Source organism: Pipistrellus hanaki (assembly GCF_964339955.1).
Source record: "Pipistrellus hanaki genome assembly, chromosome: 12".
Classification (NCBI taxonomy): domain Eukaryota; kingdom Metazoa; phylum Chordata; class Mammalia; order Chiroptera; family Vespertilionidae; genus Pipistrellus; species Pipistrellus hanaki.
Genome location: NC_140514.1, coordinates 31,959,811 through 31,981,189, shown reverse-complemented (window position 1 = coordinate 31,981,189; position 21,379 = coordinate 31,959,811). Strand labels below are relative to the sequence as shown.

At 43.2% G+C, this 21,379-nt stretch overlaps 2 protein-coding genes across 4 annotated transcripts in view; both read right to left on the bottom strand.

Moving 5' to 3' along the window:
* The window catches only part of B3GNT2 (UDP-GlcNAc:betaGal beta-1,3-N-acetylglucosaminyltransferase 2), a 202,103-nt gene that overhangs the window by 75,449 nt on the left and 105,275 nt on the right, over positions 1-21,379 (bottom strand). The window lies entirely within an intron of this gene.
* Positions 78-398, bottom strand: LOC311631243 (ribosomal protein eL42-like; the record flags this gene model as incomplete). Its single annotated transcript, XM_084901131.1, has 1 exon — positions 78-398. The coding sequence occupies one exon, from the start codon at positions 396-398 to the stop codon at positions 78-80; it is 321 nt and encodes a 106-aa protein (XP_084757257.1).

Sequence of the window (21,379 nt, the reverse complement as noted above, 5' to 3'; positions counted from 1 at the left end):
CTTGAGTTACATTCTAATTAATTTTTTATTAACATATAAAAATTTTATTGTCATACAATAAAACAAAATATGACACTCTAGAACTGGATCCCTTCGCCCTTTTTCTTCTTGTCTCCTCCCAGTTCAAAATGCTTGCATCTCTTAACAGCCAGCATTCTCTTAGATCTGCAGTGAGGCTCAACGCATTCAAGCCTCAGCACAGTCTTCTTTGCAGTGTTAGCCTTTTTTCGGAAAATAGGCTTATTCTGCCCACCATAGCCACTCTGCTTCCTGTCATAACGCCGCCTTCCCTGCGCAAACAGAGAATCCTCGCCCTTCTTGTCCTGTGTTACCTTGTGGGGTTGATGCTGGCCACACTTCCTGCAGAAAGTTCGGCGGGTTTTAGGAACGTTCCCCATGTTTGCGAGCGATACCAGCAGGGAAAGTCTAATTATTCTCTTAAGATACATTTCAAGACTGCTAGATCTTTGACTATGTTGAGAAATCATTAACTTGTGTGATTGACCTGCCCACCAAGCCCTGAAATCTTCTCCGACCCTGGGCACTTGGACTCTCTTTCATCTTAGTACTGTAGGTGGAAACGCGGTAGCTACGGACCGCATTCCTGCTGGATTTCTAGCCCCTTCTGCTGCCCATCTTTTCCTTTGGCACCAAGTCAGCGTGCTGCTGAGTAGCCACACTTCATTTTCTAAAGCCCCCAACCCTGTTGGATTTATGTTATTACTTATTGTATATTTTTATTTTAATTTTAATATTGACTAAATGTCTGTATCTTAGTGTTCTCTTCACAACACCCTGGGAGGTAGGTATTACAGTCCTCTCCCAGACAAAATGAGTCTCCGAGATCATTGACCCTTCAGAGGTAGAGCCGGGATTCAAACCCATGGCTGCCTCATTCTGAAGTCTCTGCTGTTTCCACTCAGGACATGGGATCAGGCCCATCCTTCTCCGAAACCTTTGGAATCTCCCTTCCCACAGGTTAGGGTGCATTGACTATACACTTGTCACATGCTCTTTGCTAGGAATCATGTATAAGCTTGCTGCTCCTGTTTGGCCCTAATTCAATGTCCCCTCCATCGGAGAGAGCCTTGGGAGCCCGCTCTCAGATGCCCAGGCCCCAAAGCAAGTCCCTTCAGGCAAGTGGGGCCTTCCACCCCACGTCTACCTGCATGGTCACCCTGGGGAATCACCGTTAGCAAAGTGTGCAACTCAGAGCTGAAGGCCCCCACAGACACCGAGCCCCTCAGGATACTTAGAAAAACACTAAGGTTTCCTTGAATAATGAGATTTCATCTGAACTGCGACCCAAAATGTTGATGTTTCTGGGGAGATTGGCAACTTTCTAGAGCAACTCAATTCAAAACCAGTGTGTGTTTAATAAGAATTTGGCTCCTACGACGGCAGAGTTCCTGGAAATGAAACGAGAGCTGCTGCAGTCCGTTTGCAAAGCTGGTGCAGAGCAGAGGACTGAGCAAGTTCAAAGAGACGGCTTCCGATGGGGGGAGCCAGCAGCGTGCCCTCATTCCACAGGCTCATCTGACCCTCCAACAGCACACTCTGCCAGTCTGGGCAGGCCATTTTTGTCCCACTTTACAGATTAAGAAAGTGAGGCTCCAAGTTAAAAGTGGCTTGAGATGTTGCTGCTGGTAAGAGGTAGAGCCTGGACAGCCACCAGGCCTGAGTCCTTTCTGGGACACCAGGAACTGGGGACACTCTCCAGGTGCAGGTTGCTGACCCTCCGCCCTCTTCCTGGGCCTTGGTTACCCTCCCAGAAGGCTGTTCTCTTCATTGACTTACTTCCTGGCACTGGGCCTTCGGGTTTGGAACCCTCTGCTAAACAGTCCCTTTTGCGGTGTAACCACCCACCCCAAATGTGTCTACAGAAAACAACCTTTATTATGCTTCCGGGTTCTGTGGGTTAGGATTCGGAGAGGGCATGTTGGAGTGCCCTTTCTCTACACCATCATGCCTGGGGCCTCCGCTAGGAAGACACGAACAGGCAGGGGTGACTCCAAGGGCTGGTGCTGAATCATTTAGAACTGCAGTGTCCAATACAGTGGCCACATGTGGCTATTTACATGTTCATTTACATTCATTAGCATTAAATAAAATTAAGAATTCAGTTACTCGGTGGCACCAGCCACATTTTAAGACTCAACGGCCATATGTAACCAGTGGCTTCTATGATGGACAGTCAGACAGAGGACGTACCCATCATCATCGGGAGTTCTGTGGGAAGCCGGATCAGAGGCTGCTCACTCACAGGCCTGGGATGTTGGAGTGGATCGGCTGGGAGAGGCCTGGGCTTCTCACATCATGCCTGCTGGTTCCCAAGAGGCTGTGTCCTGAGGAGCAGTGTCCACAGAGCAGGTATTATAAGAGGCAAACGCAGAAGCTGCAAGGCTTCCTCTAGCATCGCCTTGGAAGTTGCATGCGTCCCTTCTGTCACATTCTTTTGGGTACGTGAGAGTAGGGTTGCCAGATAACATACAAATATTTTATGGGACATGCTTATATATTTTTAAATTGTTCTTTATTTATCTGAAATTCAGATTTAACTGGGCATCCTGTAGTTTTATTTGCTAAACTTGGCAACATTACACGGGAGTCACCAGAGCCAGCCAGAGTCCAGGGGAGGAGCTTTTAACCCACTTCTCCTCCTCCTCCTCCTCCTTTTTCTTCTTCTTCACAATTCTTGTTGAATTCTTTCTTTTTTAAATATATCTCTTTTTTAATTTCTTTATTGATTAAGGTATCACATATTTGTCCTCAACCTCCCCATTCCAATCTCCCACCCTCCCCACTCATGTCCCCATCCCCTGTTGTCTTCAACAACTGGTTAGGCTCATATGTATGCACATAAGTCCTTTGGTTGATCTCTCCCTTTTATCCCCACCCTCCCTTTGAGGTCCAACAGTCTGGCCCATGGCTCCTTATCTCTGGGTCTGTTCTTGTTCATCAGTCTATGTTGTTCACCATTTCCCCTAGATGAGTAAGATTATCTCCTACTGGTAATATACTTATAAGAATCAAACATGAGACAAGCAATAATCGTTATGCTGAAATGCATCTGAATTAGTCTGTAGAGAGTTTCTTTCTGGGCCACCAGTTATTTTGAGACCCAATTTCAATGTCAAACAGTTTCTTATGTGAACATGTCAGCAATGATATTTCAGCTCTGGATGGTGGGCAAATGGTTGTAATGCAGGTCCAATATATCTTTATTGATTTCAGAGAGGAAGGGAGAAGGAGAGATAGAAACATCAGTGATGAGAGAGAATCATTGATTGGCTGCTTCCTACATGCCCCCTACTGGGGATTGAGCCTGCAACCCAGGATGTGCCCTTGGTCAGAATCAAATCAGGGACCCTCAGTCCACAGGCTGACGCTCTATCCACTGGACCAAACCAGCCAGGTCAAGACCCACTTCTTAATGAAGGCATAACAAGGTGACATTGCAGAGAGCACGTGGGATGGAAGATATTGTGGACATCCTTGGAAAACACAATCTGCCACATGCTGCCAAGTGGTTCTCATTCAAATGTCAAGCCTGGAAGGATAGAATTGGGAGGGAGGACCCTCTTTTACCCATTTTCCCTTTCACTCTGAGCTTCGGGGCCCACTGTTCTCAGAGTGGAGCTCTAAGCCCTACTGACAATCGGCATTCTTCTCAGCCTACACCATGACCAAAGTTACAATAACAGATACTCCATACACCATTGTAGACTATGTTTTTGCTAAAGTCTGCCTGAGGTCAGCACATTGAGTAATCAGAAAAACGTTTGTTAGGAACAAATGGCTCCCATCTGGAGCTCCCAAAGTCCAGCTGGGCAGGAGATTCCCGGTGCACGCCTCCCTGCAGCCAACGCAGTGACATGCAGGACGAAGGCATAAGCACTGCTCTGTGCAGACAGAGATGATTACCTCTCTGTGACACCAGGTGTGCTTAGTCCTTGCACAACAGTTGGTGCTATCAGGTCATATCAAGATAATACTCGTAGTGTCCTACTGAGGCCTGAAAGGGTGAGGCTGGGACTCTCCAAGAGGGCGAGGTTACTCCCAGTGTCAAGTCCAAGTCCTAATCAGTCTGGAGAAGAATGCATTCATACATAGTCATTCCCCACCCCCAAGCCTAGACTCTCAACCCAGGTGTCCTGATGTCCTGGGAATCTGAGGAGTGATACGATGCAGAGAGCAGTTAGGAGGTAGGAAATCAGGGCCTTCCCAAATCAAAATTGAGGTTTATCTCATTAATTATTTCGTAAAGACCCATGATACATTCTGTACTTCTTTTTCTTTCCTTTGGACGTGTGTGAAGAGGAGCTAGGTCCAAGAGGGAGACAGCAAGTTCATCATAAAACGTTAAGTGAAAATAGATAGGCTACTAAACTAGATTATACATAATACAGTCCCAACTTTATGTAATACACTCATGTATTGATTTTTATTTTTTGTATGTATTCTATATTCTACCCCTGGAGCAAACAGCATACCTTGCTTTTATAATAAGAAACACATAGGTGTTATTTTCAAACAAGAAAAAAGAGAAACAGACTACTGACCGAATTCTAATCTCCCAAGAACACTAGCTAAAGAGCTATGGGTAGCAGTTATAGCTAAGTGCTTACTCACCTTGCCAGTTCCTCTTCTTTCTTGTTCATCTGACTTGACTCAGGGCCTACGTCCAATTGAAGAAGATTAATTCTAACTAGTTCAAAGCTCTTCCTCTTTGTCAGTAATTGGTCTATGGGTACGTACATGACTGAGTTCTGGCCAATAAAACATGTGGAAGCCCACTGGTGGTTTTTAGGGAACACTTTACTCTTTGGTTAAAAACAAGAGAGACAGAGACTCACAAGAGGGGGAAAAAAGAGAGAGAGAGAGAGAGAGAGAGAGAGAGAGAGAGAGAGAGAGAGAGAGAGGACTCTAGGTCTTCTATGACATCCTTGAGCCACCAAATTCACCCTGAGACTGCCCACTCTCAAACCTGGTATATAAAATAATTAAGTCTGTATTGTTGAACCTATTTCAGTTGATATGTTATTACCTGCTGCAAAAATGCATCCTAAATAATATTCACTATCAGGAGACAAGGTCAGACGCCAGGAGCTGAGGATATATTCAGATAGTTGAAGCCACTTGATGTGCTAAGGAAAAGCCATGTTGAGTGGGACAGGTCAGAATGTTACTCAAATATTTAACAACTGGTCCATCAAAACAACCTGAAAGAACACTGGCCCCGTCAGAATGGACACCAGCCATAAATAATAGATATTCCCAGTAGTTACAGCAAATCAGGAGACTCAATTAAACCTATGCTTGGGGATGGATTAATGGGACCAGATTCTGCCCACAATGTGCTCTGCCTCTTGAAGCCAAGCCTTTTATCAGCTTAAAGTGTTACCAGTGGCTGATTCAACACTAAAGACAGTGCCTGGAAGCTGTCCACTTACATACTGAACTGCTATTAATGTTATGGTGTTTTTGAACCATTGGTTTTGGGATTTTTTTCCATTGAAATAGTAATCCATGATCTTGGTATAAAAATGCTCTGGCCAGTGGGATTCAGTGGTTAGATTGTCGGCCCATACACCAAAGGGTCTCGATTCCCAGTCAAGGGCCAACACCTGGGTTGCAGGTTCAATCCCAGGCCCCAGTTGGGTTCCTCATAATTTTTTGAGCCCCAGGTTAGATTGAGAGTCCCCAAGTGGTGACACAGGAAAGCCTGTGGGTATGAGGGACCAGCAGTACCTTTCTTCGAACAGTAACAGAAAGGTCTGGCTTCAGAGGTAAAGGAAGAATCCCCAGGATGGGAGGGCTGAGCAGGCATTTCCTTGTCTTCCTGGAGTTTATTATCGCCTCTGTCCTCCCTTTCTAGGAGCCCTTCAGCCCCACTGTAGCCGCTCCAGGATGCTGCTCCTCCTCTGGTTCTCTGACCTACATGAGGACAATGCTCTGCTCCCTGGCTTCCCTCTGAGAAGAAAAATTATGCCCGGATGGGAAATTCAGCAAAAAGATGACTGCGTGTCCCTCCCATGCCTCATGACTGAGTCTATAACAACCTCAAGACAAGTCACCTGATCTTCTAAGGGATGTAACTTTGACCTCGTTTACAACTGAGTAGGCCAGACTCAATGAAGCCACACTGACCATGGAAAAGAAACATACATTTATTTGCTAGTGACTTTCTCCATGTTGAAAGTCTCCCCCCCGCCCCCCCACCTCCTCCTCGGTAAGGATGTAAATGGTTTCTGCCTGGTAGAAAAGAAGAGCCCAAAGGTTGAAGGGTGATTGCCAAGGACATTAACCTGTTCTGTCTTTAACAGACATCCAGTATCAATGGAGAATATGCTTCACTCTTGAACTAGCTTTGTCATTATGCTGGTTCTCTCCTTAGTCCATGAAAGGGTTCCCTGTGTGTCTGTGTGAGAGCTATGTTTTTAACTTTTTGAAAATTATTCTTGGACACTCTCAGGCTTTCCAAATGACTCTGCTAACTATGAAAGAAAGGGGATAAACAGGAGGGATTTAAGAAGCCTACATAGTCAGGTTTCTGATACTATCATAGTTAAAGTGTTTTCTACGTCATACCTTGTCCCCAAATATAACAAGTGGCTGCTGCAGAAGGCCACGGTGACATGATGACCTTCTGACTTTCCTTACCCAGAGGGGTCAATTGGCTTCAACATCCTCATAGATGCCATCTGACCAGCCGCCAACACCAGGCCCTTTGGCACCTCCAAAGTTAGGCCACAAAAGTGTCAAAATCTGTGACTCAGGTTTGGACCTTGTTTTGTGATTTGGGACTGGTCATGGCTGTGTTCTCCCTCCTCTGGACTCCCCTCACCCACCACCAGTTGGGTGGGACTTGGGCTCTCCCAGCACCCAACCGTATACCTGGCCCTTAGGAGGCATGACTCAGACGTGGCCTGAAGTCCTCAGCCTCAGAGACTTGCCCTGTCCCTTGCCTTCTGCAGTTTAATGGCTTGGGGTACATACGCTCCTGGGATTATCCTTCCCTCCAGACCACCCAATTCCTACCACGCACCTGTGTCATGCATCCTAGCTGTTTCCTTCTTTTGGTCCAAGCTCTGAACTCAGATATTTGCATTATGATTCATAACAGTAGCAAAATTACAGTTATGAAGTAAGCAACAAAAATAATGTTATGGTTGGGGGTCACCACATCATGAGGAAGTGTATTAAAGGGTCGCGGCATTAGAAAGGTTGAGAACCAGTGAGCTAAAAGAACCAAGAGGGCAGAGCCAAGTTTCTTCCTCCCCACAAGGTATTCTCCTGGACTAAAAGCCATTTCCCTTCACACAAAGCACAACATTTCTCTAGAATGGGAAGTTGGCAGTTGATTCTTGTTTTGAAAAGCAAAAGTTCCCTCTCTCGCCCCCTTGGGAGAGGATAATGTAACTATATAGCAGAAGGGAGGTAAGGAAGAGGGAATTCTTTGTCAGGTGGCTCCCAAGGAAATGGTCCCTGGATTTACCATATTTTTATTCCCTTTCTTAGAGCCCACAAAAGAGTTGGAATAATAATTTCCCTTTAGGGAGAAACCCAGTTTCCCTTAAGGCAATGGAAATCTTTTGAGCACAGGTCAGCTGTGTCCTGCTCCAGGCACACAGTCTGAGGGCTCTGAGCTGTTCCACAGATGGAACAACACCTTTTGGTCAATACCAAAGCAGCAGCCTGAAACCCTGAGATAGCAAAATACCGCAGTCCTGTGTTGGATGTCAACGAATAACCTCCACATTTTGGCCAGCGAGAAAATCAAGGTACAGTTAAACTGCACATTGTAATTTCTTAAAATAAATTTCCTACGTTTAAGTTTCTAAAGACTTAGTTTGGTTTTACAATATTATACATGTGTTCTTTGCTGCTTACACTGTCTCAACTTTCACACATTTTTAGGAAACCTCCCTTTGCATGAAGAGGCTGGCCTAAGAAAACTCAATGTTAACCTTCTTGGTGACTTTGAATATGAGAGGATATCAGATGGTATTACTAGGCAGCTATTCTCTCTCTCTCTCTCTCTCTCTCTCTCTCTCTCTCTCTCTCTCTCTCTCCATAAAGAGCTTTCTGGTGTTTCTTCTTGTGAGGGCACCAATTTCATCATGAGTGCCCCACCCTCATGACCTCATGACCTCATTTAACCCTGATCTAACCTCCATTTCCGAAGGCCCCATCTCCAAATACCACCATCACATTTGGGGATTAGAGCTTCAACCTATGAATCTGGGAAGAACACGCTTCAGCCATAGTGGGGTCTCAGCCTTTGGGGCAGTCTCTTTAATTCTCAATTACGGTATGTGAAATGACAATTAAGATCACAGGCTGCATTTTAAACTCTGCAAAGTTTCCCATCTTCCATGACTAGAAATGGGAAAGCTTTTAAAAATTATTACCCCAGCTTTAAAAGGTTTCTTACAGTTTTCTTCAGATACTTCATTAAAACAGTAGGTAGCAGCATTTGAATTTTAAAATATTTCTGCAAAAAGGCCTTTGGAGAAAAAGATATTCATGCTAGATAGAGGAAGAAGTTCCTTCCTCTCTGGGGGATCTAAAAATATCCCAGACTGCTACCAGTTAAAACACATTAACAATGCACAATGGCTTTCTTTCCACTTTTTAATATTTCCATTTATGGACTTTGATTCATAAGAATGCCCTGTCCCTGGAAAAATATAAAAATCAAATTTCTTCACGGCATATTTCTGATTACTACCGAGAAAAGACATAGTGTTTTAAGATTCTGAGTGATTCTTTTTCCTTGGGTTTTTTGTTTGTTGTGGTCTTTCCTGTGTCGTTACAGTGTTGATTGTACAACCTTCTATAAACAATAGTAAAGAATAATCGCTAACATTGAATTCTTAACACGTGCCGGCAGCTTGCCATGTGTTTACATTCCCTGTGTCTTTTAATCTTCACCAAAGCCTTAGGAGGCATAGATTATTATTATCCATAAAACCATGCACAGAAGTTACACATCAGGTGTGTGTATAGTCGCCTTCCTGCTCTTTACTTTCTAAGCAGGTACATTTCCTGGATGATTGTTTTCCTTTGTGCGGTGCTGTGGGTGACAGGCAATGGAGCAGTCCAGAGAGAGGGCTGGATGGGAAGAAAGAGATGGAGACTGTGAGGGGCTGGAGTGGTCTGGACGGGGAGAGTAAGGAGAAAATGGGAGTGTAGGTGAGGGGTTAGGAGTTGCCTGGCAAGGGCCGGCAGGCTGCAGGAGAAAAAAAGGAATGTGTCCGTCACTACAGAGTGGAGGAGCATCGTGGGAAAGAGTGGGATACTTGGAGAGGATTTTCCAAGTTCTGGTAGGGGAAGCATAACTTATTTTTTCTTTCATAGCTCCAGGAAAACCTCAATACAAAATCTGCTACATTTCATTTAATCTAAGATACCACTGACCGTGAAATATAGTCATTTCAAGATACATCATTATTTTTATGTGCCAGAAAGAAAGGAGGGTCAGAAAGGAGGGGAGGAGGAGGGAAGAAGGAAGAAAGGGAAGGGGAAAAGAGAAAGAAAAAAAAGAAGGAAGGAAAGAAGAAAGGACAAATATTAATTATGCACCACATAACCATGTTTCAGTCTATGATATACCACATATATGACAATGCTACACCATATAACCTAGGTGAGCAGTAGGCTATTCATGTAGGTTTGTGTAAGTATATTCCATGATGTTCATACAACAACAAGACCATCTAAGAACATATTTCTGTCATTAAGTTGTGCATGATTGAATAAGTCCTCATCAATTGAAAATATATTCTGATTTCAAAGAAACAAAGATTATTCTTTAATCCTTTGCAACCAGCTATATGGCTTTTCTTCTTCTTTTGGTAGTACATCGTTATTTGTGAGGTCTGATCTGAGCTTCCAGGGAAAGCTTGGTTATATTTAGTTACACCCATTTTACAGATGAGAAAATTGAGCCTCAGAGAAGCTAAGTTACCTACCTCCGGGCTCACACTAATTCATGGAGATCCAATATTCCAACTGTGCTCTCCATTTTTTTTTAGAGCACATTCAATAGTTGGCCAGTTATTACATCTGCAGTTAGTAACAAAAGTGACTTTAGAATGAAAAAATAATAGATGATTTTACATCTCTTACATGTTGTTGTGATTAGAACCTCCTACCCCACCTGGAGCAAATTGAGGGAAACTGTGATTTGGGCTTTGTGGTTCAAGAATGCCTTTCCTTTTCAAATTATCTTAGTCAATAAGGGTAGGATGGTGAAATGCCCAAATATCCATCGGGAGGACCTAAAATCAAAGCAGATTCTGCAACTCTACTAAGCAAGATTCTGCAACTCTACTTTACTTTCTGATTCAGCAAAAAAGAAGCCTTTTTGTGATTCGCAGAAACAGGAGAACATCGAGCTCTAGAACCAACCTCTGGGGACAATTTCTAAGACCAAGATCAAATATATAAAACGTGAATGAATGAGCAGACCATGTACATGGGGAAAAACTGTTCTAATTATTCACTAATCACTTCAAAAATCCTGGACTCTCCACTTCAACAGCAGGCACCTGGCAACATGGTTTTCCAACAGGAGCTGGCACTTTCGACAACCTGTGGCTCTCTCCTTCCAAGAATGCCCCCACCTTGTTTATCAAAATCCTTCCGGGTGGGATCAGAAATTGCCTTTTCTGTGAATCCCTCCCAAATTCTGACAGAATAAATGGCTCTTTCTGAAATTTCCTTTCACGATTTCTCTTTTCTTCCTCTTTGTTTTTTAAATATGATTTTATTGATTTTAGAGAAAGAGTAAGGGAGGAGAGAGAGAGAGAGAGAGAGAGAGAGAGAGAGAGAGAGAGAGAGAGAGAGAGAGAGAGAGATCAATTAGCTGCCTACTAGGGATCAAGCCCACAACCCTGGCATGTGTGCTGCCTGGGAATAGCCCACGACACTCAAACAACTGAGCCACACCGGCAGGGCTCTTCCTCTTTGTTTTTTATAGGGAGTTCGAAGACCTGTCTCTCAACTACATTATTGGCTGTCTGAAGGCCAGCCCAAAGCATTATTTGCTTGTTTGTTGGTGTGTTTTTAATGAAATCATATTTGTAAAGCTTGACCACAATGACTGGTATGTAATAGGGGGGGCTGGCTGAGGCCCAGAACAAGGACCACATAACAGACCAGAATATGCCACCCCAAATATGCATCTTTAGGTTCAGGGGTATTTTGAGCTCATGATTTTGTGAAATAGCAGACACAGGAGAAGCTCCGAAAACAGAGAAGTTACCCTTTTGTAAGGGAAATTGACATTTATGAAGGGAAATCTCCTCTTGTAAGGGTGTCTCCCTCTCAGTACCAGGTAAAGAAAGCTGACTCTAGTCCACAGGAGACTTATTAGTGCAAAGGCGCTGACTTAACTCTGTATAACAAACTTTACCCTTTTGATCTTATTTTTCCCCAGTCACTTCCTCATACCTTGCCTCCCCCACACTTTACTTTGTTTTAGCTGAAGGTGGCCATTAAGCTCAAGTTCTAGCCACCTCTTTGAGTTAGTTATTCTTCCCAGAGTTTTTCCCACATATATGAAGTATAACGTATTAATAAACCACTGTGTTTTTTATCTTGTAAATCTGTCTTTTATAACAGAGGCCCCAGCCGAGAACCCAGAAGAGTAAAAAGACAATGATTAATGTTATTGTTAATGTTAGAACCAGCTGGAGCTGAGAACTGTAACCCCAGTCCTCAATGAGACCCTGGTTCCTGCTGCTGCCCCCTGGGGTGCTCCAAGAGCTGTTCTTTATAGCAATAACAGAAACAGCAAACAAATGCATTAAAAAAAAAACAACAACACTTAGAATAAAGGAAACTTTGAGGGGATAATGTTCTATTTCTTTTCTTCCTTCAAATTTTATTATGGAAATTGTCAAACTGTTGAATCAAAAATTGACATGGAGCCCCACCGGTGTGGCGCAAGTGGTTGAGTGTCAACCTATGAACCAGGAGATCACAGTTCAAATCCTGGTGAGGGCACATGCAGCTCAATCCCCAGTAGGGGACATGCTGAAGGCAGCCAATCAATGATTTTCATAATTGATGTTTCTATATCTCTCTCCCTCTCAGAAATCAATAAAAAATATACTTTTTAAAAATTGATGTGGACAATGGAATAAATTTCATCTATATTCAATATCAGTTAACATTTTAGTCTTTGTTGAAAACTTTTAAAATAAATTGTATATCAGGACATGCACTACTAATTATTTCAGCATGCATCTCCTAAAAATAAGGGCATTGACCTACATAATAATAATAATATTACCCATAGTAATAATAATCTCCTAACATTATCTAATATCCAATTCAAATTCAAATTTTCTCCAACTGTCCCCCAAATTTCTTTTACACGAAAAAGTTAGAGAAATCATGCCACCTGATATCAAACCGTACTACAAGGACATAGTAATCAAAATAGCATAGTACTGGCATAAAATTGACATGAAACTGAATAGAGGCCAAAAAATAAACCCATGACTTTATGGTCAATTAATATTCAACAAAGGAGGCAAGAATATACAATGGGATAAAGGTAGTCCATTTAATAAATGGTGTTGGGGAAATTGGACAGATACATGAAAAAAAATGAAATTAGACCACCTTCTTACACTATACTCAGGAATAAACTCAAAATGAATTAAATATTTAACCGTAAGATGAGAAACCATTAAAATCCTAGAAGAAAACATACAGTAAAATCTTGGACATTTCTCATAGCAATATGTTTTCTTGGGCAAGAGAAACAAACAAACAAATGGAAGTACATCAAATTAAAAGGTTTTTGCACAGCAAAGGAAACCATCTACAAAATGAAAAGACAACCCATTGAATGGGAGAACATATTCACCCATGATCAAACTGATAAGAGGTTAACACTCAAAATTCATAAAGAACTTACACAATTCAGAACAACAACAACAGCAAAAACCCACAAGCAATCCAATTTAAAAATGGCATAGGACCTGTATAGACACTTTTCAAAGAAGACATACAGATGGCCAATAGACATATGAAAAGATGCTCAACATCAGAAAAATACAAACTAAAACCAACCACAATGAGACATCACCTCATGAGAAGGCTAAAAGGCTAATTCCAATGTAACCCTAATATATATATATATATATTTTTTTTTTGGGGGGGGGGGAGCTAGCAATCTGAATCTGTGCCAACAAGCCCAGTGTCCATTCTTGATAACCTATAATTAAATCATTGCCCCTTTCTCCACAAACTGGTTTTGCAAGACCTGTTATCTAAATGCTCACATTTTTACCGAGGCCATAAACCATGACACAACGCGGAGGGGGTTATCAGCACTGGTGCCAGGACAGGCCCTTAGGTATGATCTCAAGACCTCCAACACCTGGAGCTTTTTGCAAAGCTCACGAAAGGTCCAGAAACATAATCCATATTTGGGGGACAAAGACATCAAAAGGGAATAAAAAAAAGGGGCTTCCACCATATTGGTTTGCTCAGAATTTGAGAGGCAATCTCCATTAGCACGCCGGCATAATCAAGCTATGTAACTCCATTTCTCTAAGCGTTGATTGGTCTTTCTCTACAACACTCAGACCTTTCAGAATGGTTATCATAAATGAAGCAACAAACAAAAGTGCTGGTGAGGACGTGGAGAAAAGGGAACCCTTGTGCACTGTTGGTGAGAATGCAGACTGGTACAGCCACTGTGGAAAATGGTATAGAGTTTCCTCAAAAAATAAAAAATGGTACTGCCACATGACCCAGAGATTCCACTTCTGGGAATATATCTGAAGAAACCAGAAACACTGATTGGAAAGAAGATACTCATTGCAGCGCTATTTACAATAGCCAAGATTTGAAAAGAGCCCAAGTGCCCTTCTTGGATCGGATGGGCATGGATTAAAAAACAAACAAACAAACAAACAAAAAAACAAACGCTGTTGTACAATGGGGAGGGGGTGAAAGGAGGACACCTATAATACTTTCAATAATAAAGATGAATGTTTAAAAACTGTAGTACATTTATACAACGAAATATTACTTGGCCGTAAAAAAAAATTTTTTTAAAGGAAATTTTACTTTTTGAAACACATGGATGGACCTGGAATGTATTATACTAAGTGAAATAAGCCAAAGACCATACCATTTCACTTACCAGTATATTTAGAATCTAATGAGCAAAACAAACAGACAAAATAGAGACAGACTCATAGATAAAGAGAACAGAGTGACAGCTGTCAGAGCCGGGAGTGGGGGCGGGTGGGGGGGAGGAAGAGGGCTGGGTGAAAAATGGTGAAGGGATTAAGCAAAATAAAAAGCAATTCACAGACAGACAATAGCATGGTGATTAACGGAGGGAAAGGGAAGGTTAGGGAGGAGTAGAAAAGGGTAAATGTGTGATAAATCGTGATGGAAAGAAACTTGACTTTGGGTGATAAACACACAATACACTACACAGATGATGTGCCTGAAACCTGTATCACTTTCATTAACCAATGCCACCCCTATAAACTTAATTAAAAATGTTAAAAAGAAAGAAAACTGTTGCTAGTTTTGGCAGAAATGGACAGAAGCCCCCTCCCCACCTCCACCCCTATGGCTCCCCCCTCCCCTAAGAAATGGTCTGTAATGGTCTGTATGCAATACTCACTGTTATCACAAGGGCACCACCCACCCAGGCGCCTTTAAACCAAGTGGGAGAATGTGAACAGACTGGCTCAGGAGAAATCCCAGACTGGACCCTGGACATTCCCAGGAACATCTAGAGGATCTCTAAGAAGTCGTCTTATCTGGCTACAGAGATAAAACACACAGAAAGAGTCCTCCCCTCCACACGCCCCACAGCCCCCATCACTAGCAGCTTTGAGAAAGTACAAGAGGGCACATGTTGGCAACAGGTTTTTTCACATTTTAAACAAAGACTTCTTCAGTCAGACTTGGAGGGTTTCTTGATTCCTAGAATTCCTCAATACCGTTAACCTCTCAGCAATAAAATCTGGAGAACAGTTTACCAATCTATACTAATCTCAAACCAACGATAAGCCGCTCCCAAGGCCCTCACCCCCACCCCCTGGGGCCAAACAAGGCACTGAGGATTCACCCTGTGAAAGATCTGGGGCTGAGCTGGGACTGAATCTGTGCAGGTCCCAAGACCTCCTGTCTATCTTTGTCAATTGTTTTTGCTTTGAGAGATATCTATTAAAATATCATAGCATTTTTCTGTTTTGTTAAAATGCTGACTTACACTAATTCCGTTTTTAATGTTGAACCAATGTTACAGTCTTGGAGTAAGCCCTACTTGGTCATGATTATCCTTTTTAGATACTATTGAATTTCATTTGCTAAAATTCTGTTTAGAATTTTTTCCCACCTATAATCATGGCGAATATTGGTCTATCATTTTCTTGTAATGTTTTTGCCCAGTTTTGATGTATGAGTAATACGGTGTCATAAAATGAGTTGGGAAATGTGTCCTCCTTTTCAATTTTCTTGAAGAGTTTGTATTGAATTGCTATTATTTTTTTCCTTAAATGTTTGGTATAATTCACTGGTAAAGCCATCTGGAACTGGATCTTTTTTGGTGGGCTAGTTTTTAACTAAAAATTCTATTTCTTTAATAGATATAGAGTTATTAAGGTAAACCTATTTTTTTTTTTCCTTGAGAGAACTTCAGTAGTTAGTTCCAAAAAATATAAATATACTAGAGGCCCGGTGCACAGATTTGTTTACCGGTGGGGTCCCTTGGCCTGGTCTGCATCCTCTCGCAATCCAGGAGGGCCCAGGGGATGTTGGACTGCCGGTTTCAGCCCAATCTCCACAGGCCAAGAGACCCCACCAGTGCACAAATCCATGCACCAGGCCTCTAGTATGCATATAAGATCTTTGGTTAATCTCTTTCCGCCCCCCATTTCATCTGAGATTCATGAGTCTATTCCATGTTTCCATGCCTGTGCATTGAGCATTTGCCCCCTGGTGGTCAGTGCATGTCATAGCTAACGGTCAACTGGTCAAATGGTTGCTTAGGCTTTTATATATATAGATACTATTGAAATCTCCAGCCATAATTATGGATTTATTTCTCCTTGCTATCAAATTAGTTTTTGCTTTATATGTTCAGAAAATCTGTTAAGTACATAAATATTTAGGATTTTAATATCTTCTTGATTAATTGACCTTATTCTCACTATGACTATGAAATGACTTTCTTTATCTCTATGAAATCAACTTTGTCTGTTAATATAGTCACCGTGTCTTTCTTTTGACTAATGTTTGCATGTATATCTTTTTCCATCCTTTTACTTTTATGCTATGTATCTTTATATTTATGTGTGTTTCATATAGGCAGCATATTGTTCAGTCTTGTTTTGATAAAACTATCTGACATTCTTTATCTTTTGATTGAAGTTACTTAGATCATTTTCATGTAATATAATTATTGTCATAAATTAGGTTTTAAGTATATCATATTATTTGTTTTCTAGTAGCTCTATATGTCCTTTCTTGCCTTTTTCTTCTTTTCCTGCCTACTTATAGATTAATTGACCGTTCTATATGATTCTATTTTATCTTTTTTATTGTCTTATTAGCCATAACTCTGTTTCTTTACTTTAATAGTTGCTATAGGTTACTTAATATAGGGTGTCCCCAAAAAATGTATACAAATTTTCCAGCTGATGTTTCTTTCATTTCAGATTTAACCCACTGGAATTAATAATTATTCAAAGTGTGTCTACTATTTTTTGGGAAACCCTGTATATATCTTTAACTTATCACAATCTACTTTCAAGTGGTATCATACCATTTTACATATCATACAAGAACTTTACAATAGTATACTTCCATTTCTCCCCTCCTAGCCTTTATGCTATTGTTTTCATGCATTTTACTTTTACATGTGTTATAAACCCCACAATACATTATTATTTTTGTTTAAACCATCACTTATCTTTTGAGATGTTAAGGAATGCAGTCTTGTATTCTGGGCCCTGCTAAGACAGGCTTTATCAGCCTGTGATCTGCAATTTAAATTGAGACTGAGTCAGAAAATGACTGAGGCCCCAAGCCTTTCTCAAGAGCTTCCTATTACTATTTCTCAGCCAGCACCAGAAGCATGGCAGCCAGCAAAACGATAAAGATCAGATTCAGGAAACTGCCTTCCTCTTCAAGTCTGATGGCCTCAAGTAACTGCCCTTAGGTTAAGAAAGAGAGAACTGCTGAGCAGAGCAACTAGCCAACTGAGATTTCAGAATGTTGAGCTATGTTTAAATGAGATATCCGGCTGTCATTACTCACTCATGTAGCTGACAAGAGGCAAATAGCTGGAAAGTCTCTTAAGGGCGAGCAGGACTTGTACTGCCAACAAGACCCCAAGTCAGGCTTGTCAGCTGGTCTTAAACCAGGGGAATTCCATCTGGTTCCCCCACAGTCTGGCATTTGACTTTGCTTCCTTCGGCACTATTCCCTTCTCTGGGCTGGCCTTCTGTTTTGCCTGGAGCCCATATCTGTCACACTGACCTGCTCAGTATTTCTCCATAGTTCCCCCACCAGATTCCTGTTCCAAAGCCCCAAATACCCATCTTCCGCTTCTAACAAGGTCTGCATACCACGGGTCCGGGTATGCCTGCCGAGCTAGGGTATGCCTGCCAAGCTAGGCTTACGCCGGGGTCTGCCTCCAGTCTCACCCTTTCCCCTAATTATAAGTCCAATCTACAGGTACCAGCCCCTCTGGTCAGGCCTGAAATGCTACCCTCAACATCCAAATGTTGAAAGAGAGAGGAGACTTCAAATGTCATGTAATCTACTTGCTTGTCAAGGCAGGGTCCTTGATGGATGGTCAACTATTAAAAATGTTATCTTTCTCAATTAACTGAATATAACTTGTACCCAAGGTACTGATTCTGTCGTCTTATTAGTTTACACAAGATTTCCCCACTTCCCTTTCCACCTGACCACCTTACACACAGAGACACCTTTGGACAAGTGGGTAGAGAGCACCTTAGAAAGGCCCCTGAGCTGACTGGAAACATACCTTGCCAGAGGCAGGTGTGTTGTCAGCCTGCACCTTCAGCTCAGGTGCCAGGGGTTTCATTATCTAAACCCAGCCAAGCACCAGGAACAAACATGATTATCCAGGCCCACCCAGAAGTGACGATTACAAAGAAGCCACAAGAATGCACATAATCTCCTTTGTCTTGGGCTTTAGTAAAACTTCCTGGCATTCTACTGTATAAAATAAACACGCTCTGGGTCACTGTCTCTCTATCAGAGGACAGCTGTCACACCTGGCCCTAGCTTTTTCCTTCTATCTTTGTATCTGTCTCTTTTTCGTTTTCTCAGTCCCTAGCTGCCCTTCCTCAGAAACCAGACTGCTCTGTAGCTGCGCTGGATGCAGAAATGAGAGAAATATACAAGTGTTCCTTTTGTTTCCTCTCCTCAAAACCTAAGCACTTTCAGTTTAATTCAATTTTTTAAAATAATCATTATTGAGCCTGGCCGGTGTGGCTCAATGGTTGAGCATTGATCTATGAACCAGGAGGTCATGGTTTGATTCCCAGTTAGGGCATGTGCCCGAGTTGTGGGCTCAATCCCCAGTGTGGGGCATGCAGGAGGCAGCTGATCGATGATTCTCTCTCATCATTAACATTTATCTCTCTCTCTCTCTCCCCCTTCCTCTCTGAAATCAATAAAAATATTTTTTTTAATTTTATTATTATTATTATTGAGCCCTTCTAAGGCTATATAAGATGCAGCTGGACTTTGAGGTGGAAAAATAGAAAGAAGGAATCTCAGTCAAGGAATATTCTCTCCTGCTTGATAGAAACTGCAGTAGAGTCCGCTTTGGACTCTTCTGAGAGGGGAAGCATTGAAAGGACTCTTCTAGAGGGCAGTAAACCCTGTAGAGCCTGATGTGAAGGTTCTGTGTGTTACTAGCATTAAGGGAACAGTGTGAATTGATTGATTTTGTCTGTTTTGTGCAAGACTTAGAGCCCTGCCTTACCTTTTCTTTTTTCTTAGATTCAGTGAAATTTTCTTTTTCACATCAACTTTATTAAGATATAACTCACATATCATATAATTCACTCATTCAAAGTGTACAATTCAATGGTCTTTAGTATGTTGAGTTGTTCAGCCACTGCCACAACGAGTTTAGAGCATTTTTATCATCGCAAAACAAAACTGTTTAACCCCTTACTAGTCCCTCCACCATCATCGCCAAGCCCTAGGCAATTACTAACAATGACTATTTAAAATTCAAAGGTCACATCCTCCATGAGCCTCAGTTTTCTCATCTAATAACATACTTCTCAGTGGCCCTCACCTTCATCATAAACACCGAGACAGGCTGGAGTACACCACAGGCTTTGCCCAGTGACAAAGCCTGAGGTGACAAAGCCTGAGTAAGGCAGCTGATGGAGCCAAAGTTTTCTAGACAGCTGGGTCAAAGGCTGAAGGGCAAGTCCAAATTCATGGCTGTGGACTTTGGCCGAGATGACCCAGCACTGGCACTTCCTCGAACCATGATGACCTTTTAAGGACCTCCTCTGGACTGCCCACGGAGAGTCCCTCACCAGGGGAAACCTTAGGGCTTTGGAGTCAGAGGCCTCAGGAATAAATCCTGGCTCCCCACTTGCTCATTCTGCGAACTCAGTCGATGTAACTTTTGAAGCCTCATTTTCCTCGTCCATAAACTGAAGGAGGAAACCAGGACTGGCTGGGCTGGTGGATCACAGGCACACTGACCATTTCCCCTGGGGCCAGGGTGCCTGCCACCTGGACAGCCCCTTGACATTCCCCCAGTGGGGGCAGAGGTCCTGTCTCCCCATGTCTCCCGACACCCACCAAGCACGTCTTCAGGACTTATGGAAGCAGGGCCTTGTCAGTTTGCTCTTCCCACCTCAGCAGCTGTGTGCCGCCAGGTCCTAGCTTACTCCGGCCCAGAAGAATCCCACACGGCTTGGAGCACAGAACTTTCTTTTGAGCAGACACCCCCTTCCCCTTCACAGCTGGGCCAGGCTGTTCATACACCACTGCAACCGCCAGGGCTATCCCAGGCTCTCCCTCCCCTGACCACAGGCCCACACAGCACGAAGCTGCTCTTTGGGTGCTGATTTTAAAGAATTTATTGAGAAACAAAAGACTCAGAAAGAACATTTGACTCTCCCCCCCCCCTTTTCAGAGAAACCTGCGTCAGAGGGGAAGAGTTTAAGGTGTCACCCTGGCCCAATTTGAATGAAGTATGGTAAACAGGAGGGCCTCAGGTAGAGAGAGACCTGTTAGCCAGGTAGCACTATGCCCCATTGTCTGCCACACATGCTCCTCTCTTCCTCGACTATCTGTAAATCAGCCTTCCTTACTTCTGCAATCCGATACACCGTTCCTCCTTGGTCTGAAGTGTCATAGAGACCCAATGTGGCCTCCCTGTCTGAAACTGTCATGCCTAGGTGAATTCCCCTGCGCATGTTTTAAAACTTTGACTTCCTCCTGAAAGCATCCTGAGCAGGCAAAAGTAGTAACTTAACAGTCCTCTACGGGCGGCTATTTTCAAACATGGGAAACTTCTCGTCTCTGAGCAAAAATAGAGCCGAAATGCTCAACAGTAGGGCAAGAGCCTGGGAGGCTGAGGACACTGCCAAGAACAGCCGTTCCGTAAATAAAGCTCCGTGTGCTGGAGTAGGACAGGGGATCTCCCGGAGAGCAGTGCCTGGCAGGCTGTTCCCGAGCATGCTGGCATCTCCGCTCTCCCTGAGGGGGAACCAAGGTTGCTTTAACGTGGGCATCCTTTTCCGGCGTAGGGAGGGCTCTATCACATCACACCTCAGTGCTTCCCCCACCCCTGACCTGGCTCCTTTTCTGCTGTGACTCCTGAAGGCTGCTCAGCACAGCAACCCCGCCCCTTTGTTGAAAGAACTCTACCTTCCACAGGAGGAGGTCCACTCTGGCTCAGGCCTGCTACAAGGCCTCCGCCAGGCGGCCTTTTCCCCAGCCTGTCCCTCCAGGTCCAAGGGGAGAGTGACTATGGGTCCTTGGGTTCTGGTCCAGATTCTACCATCAGTGTACGAGCCAGCAGGGCCCCCATCCCCCGACCGCGGTCACCTCGGAAGCAAACACGTCCCGCAAAGACAGAGGTACCCTTGCTCCTGTGAGCATGGCTGAGCCCTGGTCCTGGGAGTTACAGCAGGCTCCTGCCCACCCCAACCCCCACAGGCCGAGAGGCATTCAGCTCTTCTGTGCCCGCCTTAAGGCCACAGATATTTAGAAAGAGAGCACTAACCCCAATGTGAGAAGTGACAGTCAGGAGTGAGTCAGTATGGGATGCGGAGAATAATGAAGGAGCAGGACGAGCAATCAACACCAGAGAAGG